Here is a 21,892-nt window from a genome sequence, read left to right on the forward strand (position 1 = left end):
CTCATCAAGCTGCGGCCTCAGAACTCCTCCGCCTCCAGCAAGGGGCTCGCAGTGTCTTGGACTATGCAGTGGAGTTCCGGACCCTGGCTGCCAGCACTCGCTGGCCGGATGAAGCACCTCCCTTATGATTGTGCCATTGACCTTTTGCCCGGAACCCAACCGCCTAAAGGCCATATTTACCCCCTGTCTCCACCTGAGCGGGAGGCTATGGACGATTACCTGCAGGAGAGTCTACAGGCCGGGATCATTCGACCTTCCTCCTCTCCCGCCGGGGCTAGGTTCTTCTTTGTGGGAAAGCGTGATGGAGGACTGCGACCCTGCATCTATTACAGGGGTTTGAACAATATTACGGTGCGGAATACTTATCCCCTTCCTCTGTTGCAGACAGCGTTTGACCTTTTGAGCGGGGCTTCAGTTTTTTCTAGATTGGATCTCAGGAGTGCATATCATCTGGTCCGCATACGAGAGGGGGATGAGTGGAAGACTGCCTTCAACACTCCGAGCGGACATTACAAGTACCTGGTTATGCCCTTCGGCCTCACTAATGCTCCAGCGGTCGTCCAGTGTTTGATTAATGATGTCCTGAAAGACATGATAAACAAGTTTGTCTTTGTTTATCTTGATGAAATCCTGATCTTCTCTCCAGATCTCGACACCCATGTGCAGCACGTCAGAACCGTCCACCAGCGCCTACTAGAGAACCAGCTTTACTGTAAAGCAGAGAAGTGCGAGTTCCACACCAAGCAGACTCGCTTCCTTGGTCATGTGGTTTCCCCCGGAGGCGTCCAGATGGACAGCAACAAGGTCAAAGCCGTTCTGGAATGGCCTGTTCCTTCTGGACGGAAACAACTCCAGCGCTTTTTCGGGTTCGCCAACTTTTATAGACGCTTCATCCGAGGCTTCAGTGGCGTTGCTGCACCCCTCCATAAGCTCACGACGGCTAAGGTACGTTTTGTCTGGGATGAGGGGGCCGACAAGACGTTCACTGAGCTGAAGTGACGTTTCTCTACAGCCCCTATTCTGACTCAGCCTAATCCCTCTAAGCAATTCATCGTAGAGGTAGATGCATCTGAGTCTGGGGTGGGGGCTGTGTTATCGCAGAGAGCATCCGATAATAAGGTTCATCCCTGCGCGTATTTCTCCCTCAAGCTCACTCCTGCGGAGAGAAACTACGACATAGGGAACAGAGAACTCCTGGCAGTAAAACTGGCTTTGGAGGAGTGGCGTCACTGGTTGGAGGGGGCTGCGCAGCCCTTCTTGGTCTGGACTGATTATAGGAACTTGGAGTATATCAGGACTGCCAAGCGTCCTAGCCCTCGTCAAGCGAGGTGGGCCCTCTTCTTTGACAGGTTCAATTTCTGTCTGTCCTGCCATCCTGGCAGCATGAACCTCAAGCCGGACGCTCTCTCACGCCAGTTCCAACAGGAGGAGGAGTCTGGGTCTCCTGCTGTTACCACCACCATCATCCCTTCCCACCTGGTGTTGGGAACCACACGCTGGTCTCTGGAGCGGAGGGTTAAGGCGGCTGTTTCTGACCCCGCCACTGTACCAGCTGGCTGTCCAGACGGATGCCTGTTTGTTCCCCCTTCTCTGCGCACCTTGGTCCTAAAGTGGGGGCACTCCTCCAGACTGGCTTGTCATCCCGGAGTGACCTGGACCGGCTTTCTTGTGGCCCAGCGTTTTTGGTGGCCCTCTATGTCCTCCGACATTAGGGCTTTTGTGCCGGCTTGTCCTGTTTGTGCCAGTGTCAAAATCCCAAGGACCCCACCTGCTGGTTTACTCCACCCTCTGCCTGTGCCGTCTAGACCTTGGTCCCACGTAGCCATGGACTTTGTCACCGGCCTACCCAACTCCAGAGGTAAAACAGTCATACTCACCCTCATTGACCGTTTCTCCAAACTAGTGCATGCCATACCTCTGAGGAAATTCCCATCCGCAAAGGAACTAGCGGTACTAGTTTCCCAGCATTTGTTCCGCCTGCATGGTCTTCTTCAGAACATCACCTCTGATCGTGGGCCTCAATTCGTTGCTGCCTTCTGGAGGGAGTTTTGCTGCCTCCTCGGGATCAAGGTCAGTCTGAGTTCTGGTTTCCATCCTCAGACTAACGGCCAGGTAGAGCGGTACAACCAGGATTTGGAGACAACACTTCGAGCCTTGTGCAGCAAGAACCCCAGAACCTGGTCGTCTCAGCTCCCATGGGCTGAGTATTCCCACAACTCCCTAATCAACACTTCCGGATACTCCCCATTCCAAGCTGCCTATGGGTATCAACCCCCTTTGTTTCCCCACCAGGAACAATTGGCTGCCTCTTCTGGTCCCGCTGCCTTTTTGAGACGCTGTCGTCGCACCTGGAGCAGGTACAGACTGAAGCTTCTGCAGAACCAGGAGCGGTTCACGGCTGTAGCCAATCGTCGGAGGTCCGCAGCTCAAGAGTACAAGGTGGGGGACAGAGTATGGCTCTCCTCAGCCAATGTTCCTTTGAAGGGAGGGTCCAGAAAGCTGCAACCCCGCTACATCGGTCCCTACACCATCTCCAAGGTCATCAATCCTGTGGCTGTGGAGCTGGAAATGCCTCGCTCCCTGAGGATCCACCCGGTGTTCCACGTTAGCAAGATTAAGCCTGCCAGGGACTCTCCCCTACAGCCTGCTCCAGCTTCTCTTCCTGGTCCTCGTATCGTGGATGGTGATCCGGTTTATACGGTCAAGTCCCTCCTCGCTTCCAGAGGGGTGGGTCGGGGCCTGCAGTACTTGGTCGATTGGGAGGGGTATGGACCGGCGGATCGTCAGTGGATCCCTGGCCGTTACATCGTTGATCCGTTCCTCATCTCTCGCTTCCATCGCGACTACCCTGATCAGCCTCGCCCTCGTCCGTCTGGTAGCCGGTCTTAGCGGGGGGGGTTATGTTATGTGTAGGCCTGACTCCTGCTCAGCTGTCCTGCATCTCTGTTGATTTTCTGTCTGCCTATTTAAGGTGTGTTTGTTTCTGTGCTCAGTGTCGGAGCGTATTCTGTTCTTTGAGCCTTAAAGCTTGTGTTTCCCTCTGGCATTAAAGCCCTTCTTTTGGAATTCCTTCTGGTTTGAGTTGTTCCTGCCTGCGTCTGGGTTTTCTCCTCTACCTGACCGTAACAACCACAGAAACCGTTGAAAAAAAAAAACAGTCATTTTTCTTCATTCATATTTTACTCTCTATGTAAAACAATCCAGAAAAAGAAATAAACAATAATTCACTTAATGGATCTTCTTACTCAAATTCCACTGAGGTTTTGAAGCAGTTACACTGTAATTGTCATGGAAAGACTACTGTTACACAAAGTTTGCAGATGAACATTCATGTTGGTTATTTGACCTTTTTTGTTACTTCAAGTCATTTGCTTCAAGTTTCTTTGACAATGATTTTGCTTGGTGGTAACTTGGAAGGATCTGCAAAAACAGAAATAATTAAAAAAAAAAAAAAAAACGTTATTGTTGCATGATAATATAAGTACTAAGGAATTTTTAAAATTAGAAGTCACAGAAATCCTTCTTTAAAAGGTCCAAAAATATCTACTTAGGCAACAATTGTGCAAGATTTCCCACAATACCAAGACGAGAGGCTTATAATTGCCCTCATGGGTATATCTCAACGAGATAGAATGAAAAAAAAGACAATCCAGTAAATCACAGTGTCTGATTTGGTCATCGGGAGCAGAGCGCACTGATGCGCCATGTCGGGGGCTCTTACTCAACCCTAATTGCCATCTACATGAGTCCAGACATGGCCATGCCCACGTGGCCCCATGGCCCCTTCGAGAGCGGGGGGATAAGCGGGCACAATTGTTGGCTAACTAAATACTTTTTACCCCCACTGTAAGTACCAGTACTTAATTTTTTGTTGCAGCAAAAACTTCTGTGAATTACAAAAAATGAAGGATTTGTTCAAATGAATTGATATGTTTATGGTGTTACTTACATTCACAAACATAAGACAACTCCAGGTATTTAAATGTTCCATAACAGGGATCTCCAAACACAGAGTTGCTTGCTTTGATGGTGCAGCTGTTTTTCCCATTACAACTGTGGATTTAAAAGGGGTAAAAGTGAGACAGATGTGGTCCTTTTTACTCTTTTTACACTTTTGTACAGCATTTTATCAGAGCGCGGAGTCTGGCCTTTAAAAACTAGAGAAAAAACTGGCTTAAGATCCATAATTAAATGGTCACTTCAGAGGTTTGGTGCTGAATGAATTCAGTTTATTTATTTGTGAATATTTTTTTTTATTTGTGATTATATTTCATTTCACAATTTAATTGGACCTGCAATAAAGTTTTTGAGTCTTGAATAAATATTTACTGTTCTTACATCTTGTTATTCTTTACACTTTTGATAAGTTCTCCTATGTAAAGTCAACATAAAATAAAACAAGGTTTAGTAGAGGTTCTTATGCAGAACCCCCACCTTACCCTCACCTTTGAGCAACTTGGGTGGGGTTGGAGCAGTAGACATTTTCAACCTGAGAGGGAGGTCGGCTAGCAAAGCAGACGGCCTTATTATCACGTCCATAGTGGGCACCAATGACAGATATGACCTGTCCTTGATCTGACAGAAAGAATAATTTAATTAACATAAAAGAAGCTACATACACACAAATAAACATCCATTATGATTACAAAGCAGATGTTTTCTTACCGCAGTTCAGATGTGCATAAGAGTGCTCGCATGCAATGAGGTGAACTATCAACAAAAATTGGAAAGTCATCAGATCTTTATTTAGACGTTACTTAAGTTCATGAGCATCTTAGTTTTCTATATTTTTGCAAACATACTTGCAGGCACACAGGTGAAGTTAGTCTGTAGATATTTGTAAGTTCCAAAGCAGGGATCAGGAGAGATCACATCGTTTGTGCTGATCTCACACACCTTCTTTCCGTTGCATCTTAGAAAATAAAAATAAAAAAAATTAAATGAAAAAACTGTTGGAATTCTGAAGAGGTTTGCCTGTCTTTATTTCATTTTATCCTTTTTATCAACACAAAGAGTCAAAGACTGCAGTTACTTTAGTCCTTTACTTTAACCTGATTTCTGCTTAAATAATACAAAACAAAATATGTTATTACAAGTTGGATGGGTATGAAAATTAAGCGTTGAGTCCTGACTCAATTAGCAAACTCTGTCTTCCTACCTGTTTTTGACAAAATTCCCAGTTCCACTTTGAGAGCATCCTGTGTTGTTGAATTCCTGTGGAGGCCTGCCTTCACTGCAGATGACGTTGTTTGTACGTCCATACAGGGCAGACTGCACGCTAATCACTCCATTCTCTGTTTCACAGAAGAACCATAAAGAAAATCAAATTAAGGCTTTTTTTGTGCATCTAATTTGTTATCAGCAAATTGTGGTCTCCATTCTTTAAAAAAATCTATTTAAGTAGTGTGTCATTAATGTTAATTATGTATTTATGAATTTATGCAAATACAAAATTGGGTTGCAGGGTATAATTACTTTTTTTAGATTTGTTAAAATAATATGGTACGTAATGTGCTGTGTGTTGGTAAATTACCATTTGGTAAATCCAATAGATATTTCTAATATTACAAAATGTACTACAAATTTAGTTGTTACAAACAAAGGAATATATTACAATGAGGCAAAAAGGTATTTTATCATCCACCAATTGTGCAAGTTCTACCCTAATAGCAAATCTTTTGAGGGAGTTGAATGTCTGTGGTGCCCAGCGACAGGGCCAAAAAAGCACTGCTGAGGAGATCAGCATGGAGGAATGGGCCAAAATACCAGCAACAGTTTGTAAAAACCTTACAGAAAACATTTGATTGCTGTCATATCCAACAAAGGGTATATGACAAAGTATTGAGTTGAACTTCTCCTTTTGTCTATCACAGTTGAGGTATCCCTATGATTAAAAATTTTAGGCCTCTCTTTCCGTTTTTAAGTGGGAGAGCTTGAACATTTGATGGCTGACTAAATAGTTTTCTACCACCAACGTAAAGACATTTTTTACTTTTTCCACTTTGATCAACACTAGAATCACATGTTAATAACCCTTTTGTTCACGTTTATTTGTTTTGTTATGTTTACTTTGTTTTCTCTCTGTGTAGGAAAACATTATTTGAGATCTACATGCAGTTTTCTCCAGTTAAGGTCCTTTGTGTATTAAGTTTCAAAATCATTTGCAGAAATGTCCGTCTTACCGCATTCCAGATGATGGGGATTGTCGGCGTCAACACAGGTTGTGACTGTTTCTGTGGAAACCCCTGAAATGAAAAAGATTTTAGCGGAGCAAAAGTTTGTTTGCTGTTCATAAAGTTTCATTCAACCTTTGTCCCATGAGATTTACCTGATGCCACGAACAGGCAAACTGCTGCAAGCACTGCAAGAAAAAACAAACAAAATCATAAATGACTTCTTGTTGCAATTTAATGTATTGTTTTGTAAAGAAATACTTGAATATTGAAAGATGTACAATGTTTCAGATCTTGACCTAAAATATTAGTCTTTGTGCATTTAAACATCAAATTCAAATAAAACTGAACTTAAGACGGAGCACTGAAGACACACAATATTGGAGTTCCATTCAAAACTCATTCCTAGGCTTACACATTGTCGTTCTGAGTCTGAAGAGCAGCATGGCTTCTGAAGATCCAGATTGATGATGCTGATGGCAGGAACGTTTCTGTACTTATACTGCTGTGTAAAGTTTCTGGCAGGAATCCATGATTGGATAACGTGTGAATCTTAAACAACAATCCGAAACAAGGACAAAGCAGAGGATAAATTACTGACAGACACAATTGAAGCTTTGTTAACGAAAAACACATTGACAGGGTTTTCCCAGAATTGCAAGACTGTAACTGCTTGTTCTTTCAGGAAGATTTTTTCCAATCTCTCCTAGAAGTGCCAAAGCAATGGCTAAAATTGTATGTTAGTGAGTCTCTGACACACAACAAAAGGGAAAAATTCCTTATAAAACTGGGATATCACTCAGGATTATACATCTGTTGAAATATGGAACAAAACAGTGTGTTACAAGCAGGGGTTTTTCATTTTCTTTCTTTTTTTTCCTTCCTCTTCTTTTGCTGAGTGAAGGCACCTGGTGGAGACCTGACAGGCTGTGATAATCAGGCCCCAGAACCAGACACCAGGCTTGCATATAAACTCCTGCGGATCACTTGGGAGAGGAGCTCTTTCTGGTTCACAATGTAAACGCATGTTTACGTCTCTTTAGACTGGAGAGTGTGGGAGGTTTGTGGATGTGTAAGACAGGGTACCCTGTACACCTCATGTAGCTTGTTTTCTGTTATGCTCACTAGGAAAGTTGGTTGGTGCCACCTCTTGTATGTTTTGATACCTTTTTTGTAGCTAGGTCAGTGAGACTTTTGTTTTAGTTTTATTTAATTCCTCTGGCCCAACCTTGGTTCCTACCTCCCCTCCTCCTCTTTCAATAAAAACCCTTAAAAATCATACATAGTGTTTTTATGTTATGTAAACTCCAGCCCTGGACCCGTATGTTTGTGGACGTACCACAGGGGAAGAAATTAGAGAATCTTTTCCAGAAGCAAAGATGATGAATTAATTTTCTTTGACAAACAAACAAGCTTATATGCCTACATATCAAACATTTATAAATGTATTGTTTTACTAAAAACATGTTACATGTCAGAGACCGGATTGATTGATTCTTAAGTACTTTTTATTATTGTTAATTATGGTCTTGGGCTGTCAAATTTGTTTCTTTTTATACATGCTTCTTATTTTTTATTTTATTTTACTCTTTGCTGATGTTTTAACTCCAGTATTGTCCTCAGTGGGATCCTCCAGTCATTGGCCGACCATTCTCGTGGAACAGGGTCGTTGCAATGGGATGTTCTAGCTTTGACCAGGCGGTATCCCATGATGACTTCCTCTGTGATCACTGTTGGGTCGATTTCTGGCGTGGACAGCTCCACATAATATCCCTTACTCACATCTGCTTCAAGCAAGGTTTCAGTGTCGGTTTCTATTTACACTTGGAGTTTTATTTTGCGGCATGAAAACTGTGGGCTCAAAATGACAATGCTTCTGTTCTTTAGAATGATACAGTAGACGTTGACAACACACCCTCACAACATTCACAACAATTCCTTACACATTTCTTTTGTTTCCTGCCAAGAAATGCCACAGAATCTGCCAGGAATACTTGGGCAAACACACCCTAAGGTTGACCCACAACTTCTTTATGTATACTACAGTTTGAAAGGTCTCATTGTTTTGGTTTTTGTCCCTGTACTTCCCTGAAAACCAACACCTACCAAATACCTGACTAACACGAATCTTGAATCAGCTCAGTGTCCTTGTTGTTAGAGTGTCCGCCCTGCAACTGGAGGGCCCAGGCCGTGTCAGACTTTCAAAATGAGACCCGATACCTCCCTGCTTGACACTCAGCATTAAGGCGTTGGATTGGGGGGGTTGTCTGCTAATCACAGCTCCCCCAAGGGATGAGTCAAATGCGGAGAGCAAATTTTCGCACACCTAGGTGTGTGACAGAAAGTGGGACTTTTTTTTGTTTTAATAAACTTTAACTATAAGGTCAAGCTCCTAAAAGTCACTATTTAGAAAAGAGAATTAAGTGCAGGGTGTACTGTTTTCTTTTATTTTGCACAATGCATGTTCATTGCACTCCATTGAGGCCTCAGGTTGACTGATCTTGGGAATCTGAAAAACACATTTAAAAAAGTATAGATATCATAGGTACATTTTTCTATCACGTTTTTCAACAGCATGTTTCAGGCTAGTTACAGTTGCAGGTATAAGCCACCTCCAGGTGGTTGAAAGTTCCAACACAGGGGTCTCCAAACTCTGAATTCCCTGCTTTGATTATGCAACTGTTTTTCCCATTGCACCTGTGGAAGAAAACAGTAAAAACGCATGTGAAGTCATCACGTTGGTTTTTCTTTAAGCAAGAGAAAATGTGATCTTACCACACTGCAAGTGTGCCAAAGAGTGCTCACACGTGACATGGTGAACTGTGAGAAGGAACATTGTGAAATAAACTTCAGTTCTTAAAAATCATTTACTGCAAAACTCTTGGAAAAACAAAACAACACTTAACTTAACTTTTGAAACTTAATCAATTTTTGGTGTTAAGATTTTTGAAATGGTAATGTCCATTTTACTGATAAAGTATTACTTTTTTAATCATATAGATATTATTTTTTCATATATCGCATAGGCTGCATATATTTCAATGTTGATTTCTAACATAGTTATGTCTATGTCTCTCCCGATGGAGTCTCTCCCTCCTGCCTGAAAGTCCGTGCTGACCAGCTAGCTCCCATCTTCACCAGGATCTTCAACAGCTCCTTGGAGATGTGTGTGGTACCTGCTTGTCTCAAACTCTCCACCATCATTCCAGTCCCCAAAAAGTCCCCAGTCACAGGACAAAATGACTACAGACCAGTCGCCCTGACCTCGGTAGTCATGAAATCCTTTGAACGACTGGTCCTGAACCACCTGAAGGTCATCACAGAGCCTCTGCTAGACCCCTGCAGTTTGCCTACAGAGCAAACAGGTCAGGGGAGGACGCAGTCAACATGGCTCTCCACTACATCCTGCACCACCTGGACTCTGCAGACACGTACGCACGGGTTCTATTTGTGGACTTTAGCTCTGCATTTAACACGATCGTCCCAGAGCTCCTCCCCCACAAACTGTCCCAGATCACCGTGCCTCCCCCCACCTGTCAGTGGATCACCAGTTTCCTCACCGACAGGAGGCAGCAGGTGAAACTGGGACGATTCACATCCAGCCCCCGGATCCTGAACACTGGCGCCCCCCAGGGGTGTGTTCTCTCCCCTCTGCTCTTCTCCCTCTACACAAACGACTGCAGATCAGGAGCCCCCTCTGTTAAACACTTGGAGTTTGCAGACGACACCACAGTCATTGGGCTCATCCCGGACGGCGTATGCATATAGAGGAGAAGTGGAGCGGCTAGTCCTCTGGAGCAGCCAGAACCACCTGGAGCTGAACCCACTTAAACCAGTGGAGATGACAGTGGACTTCAGGAAGAACCCCCCTACCACTTCCCCCCCCTCTCCCATTTCTCAACAGCACTGTCCCTTCAACAGACTCAAACAGGTTCCTGGGGTCCACCATCTCACGGGACCTTAAGTGGACCGCTCACATTGACCTGGTCCGGAAAAAGGCTCAGCAGAGGTTGTACTTCCTGCGACAACTCAAGAAGTTCAACCTGCCTCAGGAGCTGCTGACCATCTTCTACACGGCAATAATCCAGTCTGTCCTGACCACATCCATCACGGTCTGGTTTGGTTCAGCTACCAGACATGACAGGAACAGACTTCAGAGAATCATTAGATCTGCTGAGAGGATTATTGGTTCAAGCCTTCCCCCCATTCAGGATCTGTACCGATCCAGAGCCAGGAGGCGGGCGGGCAGGATCGTAAAAGACCCCTCGCATCCTGGTCACTGCCTTTTCAGCCTCCTCCCGTCAGGGCGGCGCTTTAGGACAATGCGCACCAAAACCACTCACCACAAAGACAGCTACTTCCCCCAAGCTGTCACTCTGATGAACTCCTGACTCCGGACCACTCAGGGACACTGAACAATCACAGAAACTGCCAAACTGGAACTACTGCTGCTGCTGCATTTTTTTGCCTTTTTTATTTTATATTTTTATTTCCTATTTAGTTATGTCTATTTATTTATACAGCCACCTTATATCTACCTTCTTTTTATTACTTATCCTTTTGTTTGCCTTACCCCTCACACTTTCTATACCTTGCTAGTTTGCACGAGAGCACAGGTCATTGAAGTCAAATTCCCTGTACATGCACTGTACTTGGCAAATAAAGTGATTCTGATTCTGATTCTGATTCTTAATTCTGTCTGATAGGTTATGAACTGGATAATGATAAATCATGTAATAAAATGGTTACAGTAGAACAGGGGTGGGATTACATGCGTTCGCTTCCTTCCACTCCCTTTCAGGCAATATTTAATTTTATGCCTATTTATCCTAAGTCTGATACGTCATTGTATGAATGTATAACTGATGATTGTAATTTTTTTGTGTATTATTCTTATTTGATTGATATAAATGACCACTTTGTTAATGATGCCTTACAAGCCCTCAGGAGTACACTCGATGTTGTTGCCCCCTTGAAACCTAAGTTCGTCAGACAAAACCGAGTAGCACCGTGGTTTAATGCTGAAATTCGTTCTCTTAAACAAGAAACCCGTAAGTTGGAAAGGGAATGGCGCGGCTCCGGTTCAGAGCAGTCTCTGGATACCTGGAAACATAGCCTATTAAATTATAAAAAAGCTCTGCGTAGAGCTAGAAGCCAGTACTATTCAACCTTAATATCAGAGAATGGAAACAATCCAAGATTTCTTTTTAGCACTATTGCTAAATGAACTCGCAGTCAGAGCTCAGTAGAACCACATGATCCTGTTTCTCTCAGCTCTGATGATTTTCTTACATTTTTCGATAGTAAAATCTCAAATATTAGACATAAGTTAAATCAAGTTATTCCTACTATCAGCCCAGAACAGGCTGAAGCGGTAGAAATGGAGGCATCCATAGAAACCTCTATAACATTGGACTGCTTCACTGCTGTGGATCAAGCGGAAATAACATCAATTATTACGTCCTCCAAATCCTCAACGTGTCTGTTAGACCCAATTCCCACTAGACTTTTTAAAGAAACTTTTCCCCTAATTAATGATCCCATATTAACAATGATAAATGCCTCTCTGGAAACGGGTTACGTGCCACAGTCTTTTAAATATGCAGTTGTTAAACCTCTTCTGAAAAAGCCCAGTTTGGATCCTAGCATCTTGGCCAACTATAGACCGATATCAAACCTGCCCTTTATTTCTAAAATCCTAGAAAGAGTTGTAGTTAAGCAGCTTTACTGCCACCTACAGGACAACAGCCACTTTGAAGACTTTCAGTCGGGGTTTAGACCTCACCACAGTACGGAAACTGCACTAGTTAGAGTCTCTAATGACTTGTTATTGGCCTCAGAAAAGGGTCTACTTTCTATTCTTGTCCTATTGGACCTCAGTGCAGCCTTTGACACTATCGACCGCAGTATTTTACTCCATAGACTAGTGCAGGACATAGGGATCAGAGGATCTGCTCTCCAGTGGTTTAAATCCTATCTGTCCTATAGGTATCAGTTCGTTAATGTAAATGGCCATTCCTCTCAGTGCACTCGAGTCAACTATGGAGTCCCACAGGGCTCAGTCTTGGGACCGATCCTGTTTACGCTTTATATGCTACCCCTAGGAAACATAATCAGGAAACACAGCATTAATTTTCATTGTTATGCCGACGATACGCAGTTGTATTTATCCATGAAGCCTGACCAGAATGACCAGATAGAGAAACTGAACGCCTGCATCAGTGACATCAAGACCTGGATGACAATTAATTACCTCCTCTTGAACCCAGAAAAAACGGAGGTCATTATACTTGGTCCTAAAAACCTCAGAGATGCTCTGTCTGCTCAGATAGTCTCCCTGGATGGCATAAGTATAGCCCCCAATTCCACAGTTAGAAACCTTGGGGTTTTATTTGACCAGGATTTATCATTTAAGGCTCACATATCTCAGGCGTGTAGAACTGCCTTTTTTCACCTGTGGAATATTGCTAAGATCAGAAATATACTTTCTAAGAGTGATGCTGAAAAACTCATCCATGCATTTGTTACGTCGAGGCTGGATTACTGTAACTCCTTGTTAGCAGCGTGTCCTAAGAGTTCCTTAAGAAGTCTCCAGCTTGTTCAGAACGCAGCAGCTAGATTGTTAGCTGGAACCAGCAGAAGAGATCACATCACTCCTGTGTTAGTTTCGCTCCATTGGCTCCCAGTTGATTCCAGAATCAAGTTCAAGATCCTCCTGTTAACCTATAAAGCCTTACATGGAATGGCCCAGTCCTATATTAAGGACCTCATAGTCCCTTACCATCCAATGAGAACACTTCGCTCGCAAAATGCGGGACTGCTTGTGGTTCCTAGAATTAGTAAAAGTACGGTTGGAGGTAGAGCGTTTAGTCACCAAGCCCCTGTCTTATGGAATAAACTCCCAGCTCATGTAAGAGAGGCCGACTCAGTTTCTACATTCAAAGCTAGACTTAAAACACTCCTCTTTGGACAGGCTTATTGTCAGACTAGTTAGTATTCAGAGATTATTTAACTTAATGTTAATTTGTTTAAATTAAACTTAATAATAACTATTTCTTTTAAAAGGCTGCTAGAAGTTGAAGCTGGGGTAACTATGGTGCACTGGGGTTCTGTCCTCTTTCCTGTTTTTACTTCTACCCTTCCTCTCTCCTCTATTCTTGATCATAATTTATCATTTAGTTCTCCATGCCTCTGTTTGGTGCAGTGCGATTCATGTATTGTCCCTCTTTTCCTCTCCCCTCCTGGGGAGTGGGAGTGCTTCCAGACTCCAGTTGGCTCATCCGTGCTCCTGTTCCTGACCGTTTACCTCGCCTTTGCTCCTGCTCCTACACCTGGCTGTGGATCCTGCCTCTGGCTCATCTCTGGCTCGTCTCTGCTCTGTGCCTGACCGAGTACCTCGTCTCTGCTCCTGCTCCTACACCTGGCTGTGGTTCCTGTCTCCGGCTCGACTCGCGCCTTTGACTGTCCCCACAACCACGGCTGGATGAAGCTCGTCTGCTGGACTTTTATATATGTAGTTGTAGATTTAGATAAGTTAATTCTTCTCTAAGAGTTCTGGTAAATCGCCTGTCCGTCCTGGGGGAGGATCCCTCCTTCATGTGGGCACCCCTGAGGTTTCTTCGTTTTTTCCAGAATCCGTTTTTTTTGGGAGTTTTTCCTTACCGCGAAGGGGGGTCTAAGGGCAGGGATGCCAGTATAGCTTAGTCAGTTTGTTAGTTCATTTTAGTATTTTTCTATTGAACTCTTTGTATTCGTGATCCTTTTGAGTTCATGTTTTACTTCGAAGCCCATCGAGACGACTGTTGTTGTGATTTTGGGCTATACAAATAAAATTGAATTGAATTGAATTGAATTGATTACTTGAAATAAATCATTTCAAATCAAATCAAAACACTGCAAAAAGAGGTAGCCTAAAAACAGGAAAGTAAAGTTGATCTTAAGAAGAAAATCACTAGAAACTAGTAAAATTATCTTTCCATGCAGTAAATCATTTTTACGTAACAGGAAATCATATATGATATCAAAATCTCAAAATGAGCTCTGCACAAGCATTCAAATGAGGAAAAAAATAAGCTTAAAAAGCTGACTGTTAGAGATTACTTTAAATTGAATGTTTTACAGCCCAATAAGAATTTTTTTGCCAATTTTTAACAAACTTTTTATTTTTTTTTAGTTTTTATGTACCTAATTTCCGCCCATTTTGATTGGTGACAAAAAATTCTTTAGTGTAATAAGGGACTCAATTTAGAACACAAATGTGAGCAAAATGGGAACACTAACTTAGTAAAAGTTGGCCCATCTTAATAAAACTTCATAAAATCTAACACTAGCCTTAATTCTTGAGACATGAATCGAAATTTTTGGTTTAAAAAAACAACGCCAATGAATACCAGGCTCAAAATCACATTAGAGTTTAAGGTTTTTGAGTCTTATATCCAGTTTTTCTATTGTCAAGAGTAAGGAGAAAAATAATTTGGACTCATTTTAATAATTTCCTTATATTCCTTTCTATAATTCTTGACTGTGCTAGTTTTGAGAGAAGCTTGGAAAAGTAACAACTTAAAATCTGATCCAATACTTAAATGTCCAAAAACAAGGTTTGAAATCTTTGTAAATAATTGGCAATGACAAAAAAATATATATATTTATTTTAAATTATCAGAACATTAACCTGCTGTGGATGTTTTTTCAACGTGCATTGCAAAGCTCCTATTGTTGGAAGCCAAATGGAAAAAAAAGAAGGCGGTAAAGTTTGACTGACCTGCTGGCTGACAGGTGTACACGGTCTGCAGGTACTTGGTTGTCCCTCTACTGTCACCACTCACTCCAAGGTCACTTGAGGTTAGCTCACACACCTTTACCCCATCACATCTACAGGAAAAAGGGATTCCTTCTCAGTAGCTAATTGTGTGTGAGAGAAAGTGTACTTCTTTACTATATCAACAACTGCCATGTCAGAGCAGCCTGTGCTGGAGACCTCCTCTGCTTTTCCTCCCTCACTGCAAGCCACGCTGTCCTCACCCCCGGACAGAGATGTCTGCACACTGATCACACCACCTAACTCTGGAAAACACAGCCAAAAGGGGATTAAAAGACAGGAACACCAAACCAATCCTAAGGTTTTGGCTTTTAGATCTCACCACAGCTCAGGCGATGCACGACACCATCCACACAGGTGGTAACTCGCTCTGTTGGCATATCTGAAGTGGCAGCCATAGACCACGAGCTTATCATAAAGAATATGGAGGAACAGTAAATGAAGGCATACACCAGATACAGACCTGCATGTCCAAGCACTCAGACTGCAGCCACCACTGAAACAAAAGAAGGAAACTGAAAGTTTTCTTTCATTTGCAGACTAATGAAATACTTTCTGAAGAGCTCCAATCATTTGTTTAATCCTTATTGTGCTCACTGAGTGCGATGTTGAAGAACATGGTTCACACGCCACACGACTTGGTCTGACAAACACAAAAACCAGACTATTGATTCCTTTAGATTTAGGGCGTTCTGGTTTTGTTGAGCAATAAAAACCCAAACCTGAGTCCTGGGCCATTTTCCAATAGGCTGTTTTTTAAATCAAGACACAAAAACAGACAAATCCCAACACGGAGAAAAAGTAGACATGATTTCTGGGAAGAAATCTTGGAGAGGATGGAACGGGCCAACCCAAAACCAAGTGTTGAGGAGCCAAAAAGAACTCAGAGGAGTTGAGAAATATTAACCGTTTGCAGGTTTTCCGTGAATTTGATGTTTTTGTGAAACTAGGTATACAGCAGCTGAGCTAAACTGAAGAACAGACATTGTTTCATGTATGTTGGACTTCCCCAATCAACATGAAAATGATACATTCAATAGTTTTTTTTAAATATATGTACAAAACGTTTACCACAAAAGTTACTTTAGTCTGTTTTTGAGTAGAGTAAATATATAAGTATACTTTTTAAAACAATGGCTTTTAATCAGGCTTCATTTCAACACAGTAAAAGTACTTCAAGTACTTATTTTCTTGAAGTCTGTTCTGCCCAAAGATGTCATGATGGCTCAGGTAAAAGTTTTCTCATCAGGTTAATCTGACTGCGATCTGTGGTTTTTATTGAACTCTAGTGGCGAAAGATCGAATTACAGCTTTTCCAAACACCTGCAATGTTTGTGATCTTTAACACCTTCACCTGCAAAGCTTATCCCTAGGATCCCATTTGATCATGTTTTATACGCTTAGACTCTAAATATGCATTTTCAAAAGTAAGCAAATTATATTAGAAGTGAGGCAAGTCATATTAAATTGTGGAACCAAGGATTGTTTCACTGTCATAAAAGTGACAGTTATACTTTCCTTAGAAAAGAAAAAATAAGCACTTACAGAAAAAATAGTCACAACTTACTACCAGATTAGTAGCTTAGCTCTGTGGTAGAGTGTCTTCCCTGAGAATGGAAGGTTATGAGGTCAAATCCATGGTTGAGTCCTACCAAAGACCAAAAATGGGACCCAATGTCTGACTGTCTTCAGCTCACTGCTCCCCCGGAGGAGGGCTCAAATGTGGAGAGCAAGAATGGATAATTAATGGGACTTTAACTTTGTTAGCAACTCAAACAAAGTTGCTCAGACAAAAATTGTAGATGACAATTAAACACATCTTTCAACAATATAATGGCATTTTTTTTTCCCAAGAATAACCATAAATTATTATTGTAATACCTACATTGACACTAATCCAGGTTAGAATCCTAATCTTGAACTAACTGATATTAAAGGCCCACTCTGATCACTTTTTAATCCATTTTTAAAATGTTCCCAGTCTTCTTTTCCTTATAATTATGCCGATTTCAGGCAAAATAAAAAAAAACTGCTGTTTTCTAGAACATAGTTTCTGCAGAGCAGCAGGAGAAACTCACTTCTCAGTTGTGGGTGGGACTGTTTGCATTGTGCAACCCTGAGCCCTCTTTCCCTCCACATAACTGAGAGCTCTCTGTCTACACGCTCTCCTGCTATCTTACAACCCCCTAACAACCACAACCTAACATTACCAGTGTAAAAAAAAAGGTGTGCAATTACGGAGCTATCCAGCTGTACAGTTTAGAGCCGGATACCAGCTCATACGTGGACAAAAAGACGCACGTGGGTCTCGTCGTCGACAAGCGGATGAATCAGAATGGAGGGCAGCATTAAGACTCTGGCCCCGCCCATTACAGCTTCCACATCATAACTAAGAGCTTTTTCAAATGACCTTGCTTTGTCTGCCCTGATTCAAGAAAATTTCAATAAATAAAAACTCAGAAATGCAATTTTAAGATTATTTTCTTTACATAAGTTATCCATCATTATACAAATCCCACAAGATGTTAAAAACACAATTTCCAGAGTGGGTCATTTAGAATGTGTGTAAAGATGGGTTGTTGATGGATATGTTTGTTCTGCAGTTTGTGTGAGTTTATTCAAAACAAGTTTAGATCAATAAACCATTACAAAGAGAGATTCAGATGCTTTAGCATTTATTTTGAATAATACACATGAAAACAGGCAAACACTTCCTCAACATCTACTTATTTTTTAGAAAATGACATTCAGGAATCCCCCTTTATTCCCTCATCCAGACAACTGTTGCACAGAGTATATGACAGTAGAAGGCCATTTACATCCATGTATGGATATGTGCCCTTTCAAAATAACACCCACGTCACAAACATCCATTAAGAAATTCCAAAAACACTTGAAGGCATTTAGATAACAGGATTCTCTGGTACAACGTGACAAAAAAGTCCATTTCTGGGTGCATGCACTATGCAAGAAAAGGGGTTTGCCTTTATTCTGTAGCTGTTTTGTTCTCCCGTTACTCTGAGGTTTGGAAGTAGACGTGCTTGCGGAGGAAATTGAAGGAGCCAGGCATTTGTTTGTAGAGGCCTTTTGCAGAGTTTTGGGAAACCTTATCGTTTACCTAGAAACCAACAAATTCACAGTCAGACACATTTCATCTCAACTGAACTGAAGATGCGAACCCACTCCTATGCTGGTATAAGAGATGCTCACCAACGTCAACATTGTTGTCAGGTCTAGAGTTGCAGCATGTTCCTCGAGAATGTTGTCCAGAACCTCCACATACCAGGATCCTGAGACTGTAGCTCGCCAGGAAACGTAGCCTGTGTCCATCCAACAATGAAATGAATCAAGATAAGCAAAGCTTCGAGCTGCCTGAATATGAATTTAGACAGTTACAACGGTACGTGCATAAAAAACGGAATAATGAAAGGAAACAAACCAGGGAAAGTAGAGTAAGAGACCAGGATGTCGCTGGGGGTGGGCAGCGTTGGTATGGCATCAGTTTCATCCGACGTGCTCAGAGACTCGCTGCTAGATGAAAAAGGAATGGCGTCTGTTTGGTCCCCATCTCCACCAATGGAGGGTTTAGCCTCATCAGGGGAAACCTCAAAGCCAATGTCCTTTTCCCCTGAAACAAAAAAATCCCTAAGGCCTTCAGTGTTTTTGTGTGGCTTTGTAACATGTTTTTTGGTGTTACTTACCTCCACCACAGGCCTGGATGAAGAAAATTTTGGGTTTGCTTTGTAAGGAGGGGCAGTTCTGGCCATTGAGGTAGTTTGTGATTTCCTGAACTGAGACGTGATTTCCATCCACACCGTAGACCGCACCTGGGAAGCGGTTGTGGCTCACCTTCAAAGACAGAACATGAGCATTTGAATTCTGTCTAAGTTTAGAGAGAAATGTCTCATAGAAGTAAAAAAAATTCTTGGCCTTTGTCTATTGCATTTTAATTAAATATAAATTCTGATGAAAAGAGTATTTTAGTGTTTCACAGGGGTGTGGTTATGATGAACTCCTCTCTGAGAAAACAACCTTTTCTTGACCTTTTGACATCTAATCCAGAACTGCTAAAGAAGGAACTTCCTTTCCCAATCATTTGGAGAAGAATTTCTTTCAGTCTCCAGGGTTTGTTTAAGCATGTGTCTTGTTTTTTTTTTTTTGCACTTTCATTGATTTGCCTTTTGGCCTCTGCTTATTTGAAAAGGACAAAGGAATCCTTGTGCTTGACAGAACCTCGGACATCAACTTGAATGCCACTCATTTGGCAAATTGTCTACATAATAAATTGTTCCCTTTCTATCGTACCTGGTCTATTTCTATCCAGCTCCCAGCTGATCTGATCTTGTTGTGGCGGACCTGCATATAGCAAAAAGTAATCAAGCAACGTGTGAGCATGTTCCATGTCAAAGTCTTGAAGGCATGGCAATGGAGTGGAGCAGGAACTTTTGGACTACCGATTGTAGCACCTACATCCCTGCTGCCAGCTTTTTCCTACAGCATTTCTTTTTCCTCTGCTACTGATTCATACCAAGCTGAATAAAGAACTACTCAGTAATGCAATTCTAAGCTTAATTTTATTTCTATATGTCCTCCGTGATGAGAAAAATGCCACGACGACATGTTAAAAACGCCAAAAACACAAAGTAAAAACAGGAGACGCCTCACCTCTGTCCCATGTGAGAGTATGACGACCACACAGCAGTCGTAAATGGAATGATCCTTCCTGGACAAAGCTGACAGCTCAGATTTGATTTGCTGAAAGAAAGACACAAGTGAGCATCTTTACCTTTCAGAACGTTTCAGACCCAGAAGAAGCAGAAAGGACTCTCACCCTTTGTTTCAGATTTGTCCGGACTTCCACCACGAAGTTAAGCGACTTGAATCGTTTCTCTAGCTTGTCACAGTCCACGTTGGATCCTTTGCGAATGCTGAGCTCAGTTTTTGGCTCAAATTCCACGTTGTTTATGATAAGACAAAGACCGCATGGCCTGGCATCCATCTTATAGTACTGACACACAAGCACACCATATGTTATTTAGATCAATTATGCTGGAAACACAGCTGCATGTGGATGATGAAGGCTGCTCACCTGGATGCTGTCCCGTCGTGGTCGGACCTCTGGCCCCTTGAACACCTCGTCAGGTGCTGTAACAACAAAAGATAAGATAAGATAAGATATTCTTTATTGATCCCACATTGGGGAAATTCAATTGTATGAAATTGTATAAAATCTGGTAAACAAACAAACAAAAGGATCCAACATGGTTCCACATAGAACTTAAAGTCCCCCTCCGATGAAAATCACGTTTTTTGAGTTTTTAAATGTACATGTGTTTTTTTCTTATGAAACAGAGCAAATGTATTTAAATCATTTCATTTTAGCATTTCTGAGTATTTCTCCTTTTAAGTCGTTGTCAATCAAACTGTCGGAGAGACGCTCGGTTTGAATAATGAGCCGTTGTGATGTCATAATAGCCAAGGAGCGCATAGGCATTGCGTAAGCTCCCTGATCTGCCCCGTCCAGCGTGCACAAGCTCAGGTGCGGCAGAAGAGGAGATGGCACATTGCTGCTTGTACGGCGTGAATCATGTTCGGTGTGAACGCAGCTTAGCCGTAACTTGTAATCCTAAACTTAAGCCTTCCTCTGGATCCGTGTAGCAGAGCAAATAATAATGATACATTTTTTATTATTATTTTATTAAACTGGTACACACGTTCGTGTTGTCATTGTTCCGAAAGCGCGATTTGGAATCAAAAATGTCACTTTTCACTTTATCGCTAAAGAGAAACTTGTGAGAAGAGAGACTGTCAATCAGTATCATTGATCCCAAGTGTGTCAAGCTTGTCCCTCTTGCAGGACACAGTTATCATCATCAAAAAGGCGGGATCAAGGGCGGGGCTACCGCTCAGCACCACTAGCCACGCCCATGAAGAGGAGATTTTGGAGACAGAGGTTTAGAATGAACATGAAATATGGCGTTTAAAGATATTTAGGTTGTGGGATTGTGGGAACACTACTGGGAACGTTTTTATGAAAATAAATAAAATACATGAAAATGTTATGGGGGACTTTAACACCCCCACCCCTCCTCTCTCTCTTACGTGGACTAGGTTGGGTCCTGGGCTTCTTTGGAACAGCATCTTCAATGTCTACAGTACAAAAGACAAATAAATATTATTTCTATCAAATAAGTGATCAAACTGGACTTTGGCAGAGCAGACTTACAAACTGGATGAGGCTGGATTAGAAGGTATCCCGCCTCCGTGGATTTCCCAGGCTGGAAATGGACTCTTGGAGCTGATTTCTGGAGTAGCTCCAGCAGATTCTGCTGACCCGTGACCCGAAGGCCCTCCAGAAAAGCCGAAAACGCCTCATTCCCGCGGGTCTCTAAGTCCTTAACCAATTTTCGGGCCTGGTCCCGTTTGGTCTCACAGTTCTGTCGGCCAGGACACATTTTTTTAAATTGTTTGTTTTTTCAACAACAACAACACTAAACAAGAGACACTAACATTAGTGGTAGAAACCTACCTTTATGTCGTTTATCATGCTTTGGGTGAACACGTCTTTTCTAAGGAGAACATCACAGAGGTCCGACAGGTCCAACTCCTTTACCAGATGAACTCGGTTTCGGCGAAGGATCCTTTTGTGTTTTTCTTCCATTTCCTTCCACACGAACGCCTTACTACCAATACAGAATCAAAAACAAATTCCGAAAATGTTTTAATATTCAACCCAGAGGCGCGTTTTTAAGGATATAAATTCGTTAAAAAGAAAGCTTCTTCGCATCTAGCTTGTTTTCGATATATTTATGCCTATGGTTGGTTTTCCCCCGAAGTTCCATCAGCCACTTCCTTGTTTACATCATCACCGCCTGTGATAGGCTAGCTCATGGGTACGTTT

General features: G+C 42.2%; 2 protein-coding genes across 4 annotated transcripts; both read right to left on the bottom strand.

The window, feature by feature from the left end:
- Positions 1-3,160: 3,160 nt before the first annotated feature.
- LOC101157615 (L-rhamnose-binding lectin SML-like) lies at positions 3,161-15,041 on the bottom strand. Of its 2 annotated transcripts, XM_020704469.2 has the most exons (12): positions 14,935-15,041; positions 8,949-8,993; positions 8,786-8,870; positions 6,589-8,682; positions 6,329-6,361; positions 6,183-6,245; positions 5,159-5,294; positions 4,803-4,912; positions 4,666-4,710; positions 4,446-4,575; positions 3,950-4,053; positions 3,161-3,420 (listed from the first exon to the last, which is right to left on the bottom strand). In XM_020704469.2, the coding sequence occupies exons 4-12, from the start codon at positions 6,617-6,619 to the stop codon at positions 3,374-3,376; spliced, it is 699 nt and encodes a 232-aa protein (XP_020560128.1). In that variant the 5' UTR covers positions 6,620-8,682; positions 8,786-8,870; positions 8,949-8,993; positions 14,935-15,041; the 3' UTR covers positions 3,161-3,373. The 2 variants fall into 2 exon arrangements, with proteins under 2 accessions (XP_020560128.1, XP_004070364.1); XM_004070316.4 differs by having other exon boundaries at positions 6,589-8,870.
- Positions 15,042-17,649: 2,608 nt separating this feature from the next.
- casp9 (caspase 9) lies at positions 17,650-21,875 on the bottom strand. 2 transcript variants are annotated; one of them, XM_011476822.3, is made up of 11 exons: positions 21,521-21,875; positions 21,218-21,428; positions 21,094-21,141; positions 20,081-20,136; positions 19,823-19,999; positions 19,657-19,746; positions 19,297-19,347; positions 18,693-18,840; positions 18,431-18,619; positions 18,202-18,311; positions 17,650-18,109 (listed from the first exon to the last, which is right to left on the bottom strand). In XM_011476822.3, exons 1-11 carry the CDS (start codon positions 21,650-21,652, stop codon positions 18,005-18,007), a joined length of 1,317 nt encoding a protein of 438 aa, XP_011475124.1. In that variant the 5' UTR covers positions 21,653-21,875; the 3' UTR covers positions 17,650-18,004. The 2 variants fall into 2 exon arrangements, with proteins under 2 accessions (XP_011475124.1, XP_011475125.1); XM_011476823.3 differs by lacking the exon at positions 19,297-19,347.
- Positions 21,876-21,892: the final 17 nt, after the last annotated feature.

This window comes from Oryzias latipes, chromosome 7 (genome assembly GCF_002234675.1).
Source record: "Oryzias latipes chromosome 7, ASM223467v1".
NCBI classification, from domain to species: Eukaryota; Metazoa; Chordata; class Actinopteri; order Beloniformes; family Adrianichthyidae; genus Oryzias; species Oryzias latipes.

Coding starts and splice junctions, on each gene's coding strand:
- casp9 (XM_011476822.3), bottom strand. CDS start 21,652: ATGGAAGAAAAACACAAAAGGATCCTTCGCCGAAACCGAGTTCATCTG. Junction 18,312..18,430: donor CTCTTACTCTACTTTCCCTG/GTTTGTTTCCTT, acceptor GGATGGACACAG/GCTACGTTTCCTGGCGAGCT. Junction 18,110..18,201: donor TGACAACAATGTTGACGTTG/GTGAGCATCTCT, acceptor GTTGGTTTCTAG/GTAAACGATAAGGTTTCCCA.
- LOC101157615 (XM_020704469.2), bottom strand. CDS start 6,619: ATGCTGCTCTTCAGACTCAGAACGACAATGT. Junction 6,362..6,588: donor CAGACTCAGAACGACAATGT/GTAAGCCTAGGA, acceptor TTTTTCTTGCAG/TGCTTGCAGCAGTTTGCCTG. Junction 6,246..6,328: donor TTGCCTGTTCGTGGCATCAG/GTAAATCTCATG, acceptor TTTTCATTTCAG/GGGTTTCCACAGAAACAGTC.